This window comes from Kryptolebias marmoratus, linkage group LG3 (assembly GCF_001649575.2).
Source record: "Kryptolebias marmoratus isolate JLee-2015 linkage group LG3, ASM164957v2, whole genome shotgun sequence".
Lineage (NCBI taxonomy): Eukaryota > Metazoa > Chordata > Actinopteri > Cyprinodontiformes > Rivulidae > Kryptolebias > Kryptolebias marmoratus.
Genome location: NC_051432.1, coordinates 28163107 through 28175117, shown reverse-complemented (window position 1 = coordinate 28175117; position 12011 = coordinate 28163107). Strand labels below are relative to the sequence as shown.

Genomic DNA, 12011 nt, shown 5'->3' with positions numbered 1-12011 from the left:
CGCAGCAGCTCTGAGCCGCTCAGGTGAGTCTTCACGAGACTCACTTCACGGTGGGCGGGGCCTCTGTTGGCTCCCCCCACCTCCCGCCCGGACCCCGCCCCTCCCCGGGGAGGACGCGCCCTCCTCGGCTGCAGCTGGGCGGAGGAGCCGCTGAAGGAAGTGGAGGAGAAATCTGGAATTAATTCTACAAACAGAAAATAAATCCTAAATTTTATTTATTAAACTTTAAAGATTCTTAGTTTCTGTCAACTTTAAATTAAATCCAGCCTCATTTTTACACATTTAACAGCTGAAACATGTAAATATTTAAAGTTTTCACTCCTTGAGCTTTTATTTCAATAAAAACTTCATTTTGATAATTTATTTAAGTTTAATAAGTGAAGACAAGGAGAGTTTCCACCGTTTAATGAGTTTAAATAATTTACAAGATTTAAAAAAAAATCAGAAAATCAAAAGTTTGGAGAAATTAAACTTTATGGAGGATAAAGTTTTAAAACGAAACGACAACATTTCTTCACAAACAGAAAAAACACATAGATTCACATCGTTTTCCACATGGATCACATGTGGAAAACTGTTAACATGTAGAAAATGTTCCAGAATGAAATGGGAAACATGAGACCCTCCGATAACGTTTTCCTACAAAGCCTGAAAGAAATTCAGGATTTATTTTTGTAAGAATCGAAGCTACGATGGAGCTAGACTCTTATTTTGAAGAGTATCTGTGAGCTTTATTTTGAAAAATCCATATAAAATTTATTTTCCTGTTTTCTCTTTAAAGTTTGCTGGATTGTGATTTGAGCAGCTCAGATTATGCAGGATTAACGCTGGCAGCCATGTTGCCTCGTGCTGAGTCACTGGTTGCCATGGTGACAGCAGCAGCAGCGCAGACAGACAGAAACACGAACTTAAAACTGAGTCTCAGTCAGACGGTTTGTTTGTTTAGCTTCCCTCCCAGCTGTGTTTTTATTTATATTTTAATCTTTTCCTTCGTTTGCGACTGAAGACATGTCTAAGAACGCTCCCAGCTCCTGATTGGAAATATTTAAATTAATTAAAATAAAACTTTGACTCGATCCTGAAAGCTGCTTTCATCCAAAAACTTTTTACGCCTTAAAGGAGCTGATTTTTAGCTGATTTGAGGCTCCAGGTTGATGTTTTTCTGCAGATTTTTGGTGATGAAACGTTTCTCTTCCTCTTCACAGACGGGAAGGTTTTAATCAAACATTTAATTGTTTTTGAACATCTTCCTTTCTCGCTCCTTTGAGGCGATGTTGCTCTTAAATTTGGCCTCCTGTTGGAGTTAATTCCTCTCCTGTCGCGGCTTGTCGGCGCAGCAGCTTCAAACTAACAAACAGACCACAGAAGGAGCCGTTTTGTTCTGAAGCAGCACTTTAGAAACGCTGAGTTCGACCCGATTCAGTGACCCTGCGGCGGGAAACCTGCAGAAAACCAAACCCTGAAAGTGTTTATTTCCCTGTCTGACAGAGTCCGTGAGTTTCAGGAGCTGTGGAGGAGCTCAGACCACACACCTCGTCGGCCTAAATGATGTTTACCGGCTGCTTGAAATAGTTAATCTTATTTCCTTACAAATACAATCAGAAAGATCCGTTTAATGGGTTTAATTACAGAGCAGCTTCGAGTCGGAGGCTGACAAATTCTCCTAATGATTTAAATGTGTTTTAATGGCTGGTTTGATTGTTTTTATTTCTGACATATTGCTTTTTTTGTGTGCGACTTTGCATGAAAATGTTTTTCTGCTTTTTTTTCCTTCTTCATCCCAAGATGCAGCTGATTCTGACGGGATCCGGACCAACAAAGGTTTAATCACCTGAAGGTGTTTTATTTCTGCTCCCGAGAACAGAAACAAGAAGCCGATTCTGTGAAATCAGAGACGAGTTTTAGATTCTGTCACTTTTCATTTTTTCAAGGACTACTTTTTATTCTGTTTTCTGCTCATTTCTTTATTTTATCCTGTTTTTATTTTGTGTGAATCTTGTTTAAAACTGATCTGTTTGTTTAAACAAAGTGTTTTAAATCTTAAAATCCTCTTTAACAGACTTTATTCACAGCTTCTCCACAGATTTAATGCAGAACGTTTCACTTTTTACAAACAATTTCTTCCCGTTTCCTCAAACTTTACATTTCTCCTCCACTTCCTGCATCTAAAACTAAATATTTTGTCTCTCAGCTCTCATCAGGATTTTCTCTTTAAAGAAGTCGTTTTAACAGTTTGTTTGTCTGAGGCGCAATTTCTGCTCCGCGCTTCTGTCTTCCTGCCTTCTTAGGAGCGCAGTCAGGGAGTGACAGATACAGGTGTGGGGTTGCCATGGTGACCCCAACGAGCCCCCGACGGCAGCTTCATGCTGATGTTCGTCAGCTCAGATTCTTTCAGAATAAAAGCTCCAAACTGCTGATGGACGTTGGGACAGAAGACATGATGGTTGAGGAATGGGGCGCCGTCTCTCAGCAGAGCGGCCTGAGGAGGAGGCGGAGTCAGGCTGTTGTGGCTGTGTATGGTTCTTCCACATGCTTTGTCAGAAGGAGCTGTTTGACTGAACAAATATGGCTGCCAGAGCAAACAAACAGGAAGCAGAAAGAAACACGTCTTTATTTTTAAAATAAAAAAAGAATGAAACTTTTCCTTCCTTCACGCTGCGTCTCAGACGACTCTCAGCTTCTACCAGAACCTGAGGAGAACTTCTGGACCTGAAACCGTTTCCTGACTTCCACTCAGAGGATGATCAGATATTTTGCTGACAGAGGTGGGGAGCGATCATGTAACCCTCAGCTCAGGTCTCTGAAACTGTCTGGTGTTTGTCTACCGGTCTGGTTCTGGTTCTGACCCGTCTGATGGGAGCCAGACGAATCTGTCTGCCAACACGCCGACTTCCAGGGAACCAAACCCCCCACCTCCAGAACCTGGAGGGCCTGGTTCGGAGCCCTGATCCAGTTCAGAGCCCTGATCCAGATCGGAGCCCGGCCCTGAGCCCAGCTTTAATTCTGAGCCCAGTCCTGGTTCTGAGCCCGGCCCTGAACCTTGTCACTGGTTCTGAGCCTGAGTCTGGCCCTGGTTCTGAACCCGGCCCTGGTCCTGACCCAGGCCCGGTTCTGAATCTGAGCCTGGTTCTGAACCCGGTCCCTGGTTCTGAGCCCGGCCCGGTTCTCCTCGTCTTCCTGTTTTTCTCTCCTCAGGGACTCACTCAGCACGGTCCCCCCCCCTCCTCCTCCTCCTCCTCCTCCTCCTCCTCCCCTTTCAACTTCAAACCCAGTCATTTCTGCGAGCTGGGCTTTGATTGCGGCGCACACCTGTACTTTTCGTGGAGAGACTTCCTCGCGAGCCCCCGCCCCCCATCTTTGATTGTTAAACAGCGGTGGCGCCGCCGTTACTGTCTGAGCGACTGATGCCTCCTCCCAGCTGCCACCTCTGCCTTTCAACCGGAACTTTAATTGCTCCCAGAAAAATTGGATCACTTTATTTTATCTAATTTCCAGCACACACACACACACACGCACACACACGCACGCACATGCACGCGCACACACACACGCACGCACACACACACACGCACACACACACACTCCTCCTCAGGTCCCTCAGATTTCATGGAGCTGCAGAAGATGGAGGCTCTCCAGGAGTAGCCAGCTGGACACAGACAGCCTCACCTGTAATCCTGCAGGAAGACTCGCAGACACACCTTCGCTGCAGTAATCCCACGCTTTTATTAGACGCTGCCATCCTGTCTCCCCCCTCAGATTAATGTCCTCTGGGCTTCTTCGCCAGCTGTTTCCGTCCCCTAACACCCTTCATCTTCCTCCGGCCCGCCGCCTCGCGAGCTGCGCTGGAAGTCCCGTTTCAACCTGTTTGTGGAGGAAACTCTTCACATTTTCCCAACTTCTCGTCTTTCAAAGCCGAACTGCTTCTTCCCCCAGTGTTCAGTCAAAGACGGGGACGGTGGACACGTTGGAGGACAGAGAGGACACAGACCGGCAGCTGAAGGTCTGACGTGTTTTTAAGGACCTGAGAGGTTTCTGATCATCGATATGTTTAAAAAATAATAATATTATTGACGAGAAAACTTGATTTTCTGTCCCTAAAGAAGACATCAACCCCGCAGCTGTCCAACGAGACGTTTATGAGAAACAAAAATGGTGTCAGAACCATAAAAAGTGAGGATTATTACCTTACAACCAGCTGTCTCTATAAATGATTTATTAACGCTTCATAAACAGAATAATCCTCAGTTTATAAAACATTAATTAAAGGCTGAAAACCAGGAGATTTGATTAGTTCAGGTAAACTCAAGGTTTTTAGTTATTTGATCACCTTTTTTTAAATAAAACTTTATGCGAAAAACATTTTATCTGTAAACTGATAAAAGTTTGATATTTAAATCATTAATGAAACTTTTATCTGATAACTCTTTATTAAGCCTCGTTAAGAACTGCGTTATTAATAATTAACTGTTTATCTGCGGTGATGCGGTCTTCCTGTCCGGCTCATCCCTTGAGTTAGGCAGATTTTTTATGGCTGAAGGAGGAGAAACTGAACGGAAGTAAAAATAAAAAACGGGGGAAGTTTAAAAGTTTTGCTTGGCTCAAACTCACGAATCAGGACTTTAGATTTGGTGACGCCTGAATCTGAATGTTTTTGTTTTGCTCACCTGATGATCCTCTTCACCTCCTCAGTCAACATCACGTCTTTCGCTTTTCACTCGTCTGCGTGTGTGTGTGTGTGTGTGTGTGAGGGCAGACAGGATGTGCGACGCTTGTCAGCACGCTGCAGGAGATGAAAGGCCGCGGGCCTCAGGACGTCTGTCTTCTGCTGCCGCCGGCGTTCCCGGTGGGCCGCGAGGAAACACCTCTCACCTTCACGCCGCGTCACAAAACACCTCAACACCTCCGGCCTCCGGGGGCTGCCACGAGTCGGGCTCCAGGTGTTCGCCGCTGAAGACAGGCGTGAAACCCGATGAACCTCAGCTGGCGTGCGTGATGAAGACGAAGCTGTTATTGATTCAGACACAATCAGACAAAAGGAGCGTTTCTGTCCGTGCAGTCGAGCTGGTTTCCTGAAAGAAAACATCTTTGACTATTTTTAACACGGATGAGTCTTTATGTTCTGTTCTCCCGTTAAACAAAAGCAGGTTCTTTATTCCGAGTCGTTCCGTCCGGCTGCTTCTTCCTGTCATCGGCAGGTGAGACGTTCGTCTTTCGCTTCAGCTGCCGGTTCTCCTGAAGCGGAATGAGCAGAAATCTGGAAACAAATAAGACTTTTCAGATCTAAACTACAATTCAAAGTACTTCCAACAAACTACAGTTTGTTTAAACTGTTTGGATTTTGCTCAATTTGTCTCGTTGGATGAAACTTCGGTTCTTTAGATTCTCTTTCCAAGTAGAAAGGTTTAAAGTTTTTCTTTGCTTTTTCACTCAGTTTGAGTCCAGAACTTGACTGTTTCCTGACCTCTGTCCTCCTCTGTCCTCCTCTTCCAGGTGGAGTTGGGGAACAGGTACACCTGAAGCTCAAGGTTGAGTCAAATCGCTGCTCTTGTCCAGACTGTTGTCCTCTGATATTCGCCTGTTGGTTTGTTTGAAACCGACCTGCCTGTTCGCTCTCCACCGTCCTGTCCTCCGTCCTCCTTCTGTCTCCTCCTTGGACACCTGGACTCCTCAAGTCCCCCTTTTTTTTAATCCTTCAATAAGCAGCTCCGTCTCATTTCTGTCCAGTCATGAATCGTCTTTATGTGGTCAGTCCTAAACGTTTAAACTTTGAGTCAATTTTCAAAAGGATTGTTTCTTATTTTGAGTCTCGTAACTTTGACCCATAAAATGTCTCCTGAACTGAAGAGACGAACCGACATAATAAATGTTTAATAAATGTTTTTTAGAATTAGCTTCAGCTGAAATCACAAAAGATAACAGATTTACATCTAAAACTATTATTGTTAAACCAACAATGTGTTTTCTCAAACAGCTAAAAACTTGTAGAAGATCATTTGAAAGATAATCTATTTTCTCAGGTCTTACCAAAATATCAGTTTACAGATCAAGACTGAGAGCGAAAGAAAAGCAGCCGGATTAAAAAGACGAGTTAAGGCAGAATTAAACTTCTGTTTCTTTGGATGAAAAAATAAAAATATAAAGAAACTACAGACGCTCTCCACCGGTTTGAACCGAACGAGGCCGAAGTTTCAGCTCAGCAGAAATAAGATCCTCCAAACTGAAGCTTTCAGAAAGAAACCAGACGAGACTCATCCACTTCTACCTGTTTGTTTGTTTATTTGTTTTATTTTGTTTGTTTGTTTATTTGTGAACAAGATTAACTCAAAAAGTTACAAACAGATTTTTAGAAAATTTTCAGGAATCGTCAAACATGAAACAAGGGATTAAATGTTGGTGGTGATCAGGTCAAAGGTCAGAGGTCAGCCTGTGCTCGGCAGCTGGACACATCTGGGTTAAGGGTGATCACTCTTGATTTCAAGGTGACGGGGTCAAAGGTCAGCATCACAGATGACCTGGTGCTCTAACTCTGCCACAGAGTAATGTAGGAACGTCAAACTGCACAGCTGGACACCTCAGGGGTCAAAGAGGATGCCTGTTGATTTCAAGGTTCATGGGGTCAAAGGTCAAAGGTCACAGGTGATCCCTTTATTAAAACCTTCTCTCTGCTCCTACATTTAGTTTCCTCCACCGAGGAGGTTCTGGTTCCGGTTCTGTCCGTTGGTTTGTCTGTCTGTCAGCAAAGATCAGGTAAAACCTAAAGAACAGATCTGGATGAAATGTTCAGGAAATATTGGATTAGATTCTGGTTCTGATCCAGATTCTGATCCGGATCACGCTGAGGCCTCGGTGGAGGTTCGTCTCTGAGCTTCTAGTCTCAGTTTGAACAGGAACAAAAATATCAGAGGCATAATTCTGAACGTAACAAGCTGCTTTAGAAGAGTAAAAGCACAGGAATCCTCGTCACTTCTTCAGGTTTTTATTTGTGTTCAGACAGAAATAAATTTACAGAACAGAAAACCAGAAGTCTGTGGGACTCGGGGACTTTTTATCAGAACTGGTTTCTGATAAGAAGTGTGGAAACACCCCAGATCCGAGGCAAAACGGGAGTTCAACCCATTAAAAATCAATCAGCGTGTTTCAAAGTGCAGCTGAAGGGACTGAGTTGTGTCTAATGTCTGAGACAGGGAGTGCCAGCGACATAATTCAATGAAGCACCATGAAGGCCGACACACCCACTATATAAACTCCTGACACCACACACAAACTTTAATTACACTCATTAGTCACTGTGGGATCCACAGCACCGGTAAAAATACAGTGGTGAGCGCAGTGGTTATGTCACTCTGCTAAAAACTGTGACCCGGCCTTCCTACGGGACAAAAAATTATTTATTTTATCCTGATGAAGTCAGCATTTCTGCTCCTCAGAGGAGACAAACTTTGGTTTCATTTAATGTGGGGTTTATTTGACCAACATCTGACTGATATCTAACCCTAAATACGTTTGTTTCAGGTGAGACTGTTCATTCTAACAGATCCAATAGATCATTTATGGTGTTTAAAGGCGTTCTCGTGGCTTAACGCCTGCAAAAAAAGTTTTGAACAGATTACTTTAAATATTAAACCCTGAAGCATTAAATACTGATCTGTGGAGAACAGGACTGCTTAATTAGCAAAAACTGTTAAATTGTTTCAGAACAAGGAATTAAATAAGTGAAGAAAAAAACTTCAAGTGACAACAAAAATAAACTTTACACTGTTGTTTGGTAAGATAAGTGCAGGAAAAAATATAAACTTATATAAATTATATGATACTTAGAGTCAGGGGCTAAACTATATGCTAACATACTGTTTTATGCTAATTACCAATAAAATTTTGCTGTAAAATAATAATTAAAGAGAACTAGTTTTACTTTATCTCAAGTTGTAAAGACCACTTCATGGAAATAACCAGTAAAACTTGTAATAATTTTACTTTTTTTGCAAATACTTTATGCTAAGTTATGCTAACAGTGCTTCTGGGTGGCGTACTTCTGTAACAGCAAGTGCTACAAATTAAAAGCTGCAGATTTAATTAATGTAAAAATCAAAGTTCAAGTGTTTAGTAATAGTTTTGTTGGGTTTAAGTACAGACAGTTGATAAGTTTGTGTAAATAATTTGCTAGCCAGAGCCAAAGGCTAAACTATGCTCACAGTATGCTAGCATGTTTATGCTAATGCTAAGAACAATAAAAAAAATTAGCATTATAAACTTTAAAGAGAAACTATCTTAAACTAATTGTATTTTATTCAGTTGTAAAGGGAAATAACCCCCAGAGCTTGTAATAATTTAACTTTTTACAATTTTTTGAGATTGAGGTGAGCTAATGGCGCCTCTGGGCAAAAAGCTTCTGTAACAGCAAGTGTTACAAAAGCTGCAGAAGAATGACATTAAATTAGAAATAAAAGTTGAAGTGGCTAAAAAATAAGTACAGAAAATTGTCACATTTATATAAATAAAAAAGCTAGCCAGAACCAGAGGCTATATGCTAACAGTATGCTAGCATACAGTTTTATTCTTCCATTGCAAAATAATCTTGAGAACCTAGTTTAAATTATCTTATTTAGGAAAGAAAAGGTTTAGGTGGCTATAGTTATAAAATTTTAATTGTTAGATAAAATAAGTACAGAAATAAATGCATTACAGGAAATATAAACTAAGTCAGATCCAGATGCTAAACAGTATCCTAGCAACAGATTAGCAAACTGTTAGCCATAATTATGCTAATTATGCTATGATTAAAAATACATATCATATAAACTTTAAAACGATTAAATTAGTTTATTTCAAATTGTAAAAGCCAAGAAAACGACCAGAACAATACAGTGTAGTAATGTTTAACTTATGTGACAGCTAACACTGCAAAGTTTGTTTACTTTAGTGATTCAGACAGAGTTTCCTGCTCGGTTTAACTCATAAATAAATCTGGTTTATTTGTTTCAAACAGGGGATCCCCGTGTTTCGGTCAGCAGCCGTGCTGGCAGCAGTTTATCCGTCCGGACTGGGTTCGGAGACGGTGAGCTGTGTTGTTGTTTGCGGTCAGACGAGACGAGACCTTTAAGTACAGACTTTGGATTTCTGTGTCACGTGACTCGGTTCCTACAACCTGCCTTCTGCTCCCAACCGGCCGGCCGCTCTCACCGCTGAAATAATAAAAAACAGGTAAATTTCACTTCCAGCAGCAGCGGTCCCGGCTGCAGGTTCAGGCACCGGGAGCCCCGCGGGGTTCACTCCCCTCCCGGCGGCCTGAAGCTGCACCGACAGCGCGGGGGAGTGACGCCGAGTGGAGGGCCTCACTTCCCCGGAACAAGCCCGGACCTCCTCCGCTGCTTCTGCCGGCAGGACGCTGTTTGTTCTGGGGGGGAGGTGGGTGGGAGGGGGACGACATTATTTCCGGGCCAGAACCAGACGGGTGGTGTCAGGTGGAAAAAGCGTGAGAGAAGCGACAGTAAAGCGAGGCGGGGGTCGGATTTACGCGGCTTACAGTCAGTAAAGCGCCCCGCAGACCTAATCCCTGCGAGGAGGGAAGGGTGGGAACGGAGGCTCCTTCCTCCTGTCTCCTGCCTCCTGTCTCCTGCCTCCTTCCTCCTTCCTCTCACCTCCTGCCTCCTCCCTCCTCCCTCCCGCCTCCTGCCTCCTTCCTCCTCCCTCCTGTCTCCCACCTGCCTCCTTCCTCCTCCCTCCTGCCTCCTGCCTCCTGCCTCCTCCCTCCTCCCTCCTCCCTCCTGCCTCCTCATGGTTTCAGGGAGGAGGCTGTTATGATTGGTCTGAGAGCAGCTTGTTGACCTCAGGTGGGTCTTACCTGCCGTCTCTTCTCACCTGGTTGCTGTTCTCCTGCTGCAGGATGGCCGAGCCGCCCTCCTCCTGTGACTGTTTCGTCTCCTTGCCCCCTGGTTCCCGGGACCACCACGTGATCTTTGGGAAGAACTCGGACCGTCCCCGGGACGAGGTCCAGGAGGTGTCCTTCCACCCTGCGACGTCTCATCCTCCGGGCGCCACGCTGGAGGTAAAGACGCCATGCGAGATCTGACCTGAGGTCTTTCAACACATCGTGGTTTTAGTTTCAGTGATGCGTTCAGGGTCCTGCCTCAGCACGTAAACAACAGTCTCCTGTGGACAGACGTGTCTGAACAACGGCGGGAAAAACCCCAACCGAAGAGCGCTGCACGATACACAACCACAAAGACTGAGGAGCTGCACAACAAACAAACAAACAAACAAACATTCAGGGTAAAAACATCTACAGAAGTCACAACAAACAAATCTATAAATAAAAACTGTTAAAAGCTGCAGGTCCTCAGCTGTTTGACAGCAGCTGAAGTTGAAACATGAGCTAAAGTTTGTTCGTCACGCAGCCGAAGGTCTCATTAAAACCGGCTGACAGTCAGCTAAACAGCTAAACTTCAGCTTTTCCATCTGACTTCAGTGAGTCTGAGCACCAAAACTCGTCTGTGATGTAGCTGAACTCTGTTCTGGAAGCTAAAAGAAGAAGCTGAAAGCTAAAAGTAACAAAAATGGCAGCTAGGAGCTAAAAGTATCAAAAGGTGATCTAGAAGCTAAAGGGAGCCGAATGTTCAGGTGCGTCTCACCTTTCTCCTGCAGTGCACCTTCATCCAGATCCCGCAGGCGGAGCGGACCCACGCCGTCGTCCTCAGTAAGCCCGCCTGGATGTGGGGCGCCGAAATGGGAGCCAACGACCACGGGGTGTGCGTCGGGAACGAGGCGGTCTGGACCCGGGAGCCCGTGGCCCCCGGAGAGGCCCTGCTGGGGATGGACCTGCTTCGGTGAGCCGCCTGCAAACAATACAAAAAAAACCCAAACTGCTGGAACTGAAGCTAAAAGCTAAAAGTAGCAGAACAGCAGCTAAAAGCTAGAGGCCTCTCTGTAAATCAATTCAGGCTATAAATGTTATAGTTTTAATAATTAACATTTTTTTAACTTAATACTCTTTATAAATAAACAATAAATGAAAAGAATGAAGCAGCAGTACAGCAGCTGAAAGCTAAAAGTAGCAAACAGTTAGCCAAAAAGCTAAAATATGCTAAATGCTAGCTTAAAGTAGCAAACGGCTAACATGTTTTAAAAGGCTAGCTGTAAGATAAAGTAGCTGAACAGTAGCTGAAAGTAGCCTAAGAAGAAAAAAGTGGAGCCAGAGTGTTTGAAGGAAATGAAAAGATCTTAAAAAATTATAAAAGCGTCAAAAAGCAAAAGTCACAGCAGCCGTCAGCTGAATGAGTCGAACGATTTGATAAAGAGCAGCTAAAGCAGCTCGAAGTCTGCAGACGCAGTTTGGCTGAAAAATAAAAACGGCTGAGTCAGCGTTCACACAAATAAGGAAATATAATCTGAGCGCCGCTGAAATCTCAGAGTGTAGCTGATAATCCCCTCAGAGACCGAGCAGGTTGTTATAAACATGTTAGAATCGCCTCCAAACAGCCGACGGTCGTCTCCTCCAAACAGCCGACAGTCGTCTCCTCCGAGCTGCAGCGTCTTTTCGACCAGCCGGCTGATCATCTGTGCGTTTCCCTCTACAGGCTGGGGTTGGAGCGCGGCGACAGCGCCCGGGCGGCGCTGACGGTGATCACGGACCTCCTGGAGCTCCACGGCCAGGGGGGGCAGTGCCGGGAGGACCCCGAACCCTTCAGCTACCACAACACCTTCCTGCTGGTGGACCGCAGCGAGGCCTGGGTGCTGGAGACGGCTGGAAGGCTGTGGGCGGCGCACAAAGTCTCAGGTACGGCCGGAGGGTCCAGAATCACAGACAGGAAGTACGATTTTAGCTCAGACGAGGAGCTGAAATCATCCAGGAGACAACGGCGTGTCTTCCTGTTTCAGAGGGCGTGAAGAACATTTCCAACCAGCTGACCATCGGCACCGAGATCTCAGCAGAGCACCCGGAGCTGCGCAGCGTGGCCCGGGCCAAGGGCTGGTGGGACGGCCAAGAACCGTTCAACTTTTCTCAGGTGTTCAGC

At 44.7% G+C, this 12011-nt stretch overlaps 1 protein-coding gene across 1 annotated transcript in view; it reads left to right on the top strand.

Moving 5' to 3' along the window:
* Nucleotides 1–9064: 9064 nt before the first annotated feature.
* Nucleotides 9065–12011, top strand: part of scrn2 (secernin 2) — a gene marked incomplete in the record, with an annotated part of 3958 nt that continues 1011 nt past the window's right edge. The window contains 5 exon segments of the mRNA XM_037974603.1: nt 9065–9201; nt 9883–10045; nt 10642–10823; nt 11574–11773; nt 11875–12011. Coding sequence (XP_037830531.1) covers nt 9884–10045; nt 10642–10823; nt 11574–11773; nt 11875–12011 — 681 coding nt within the window.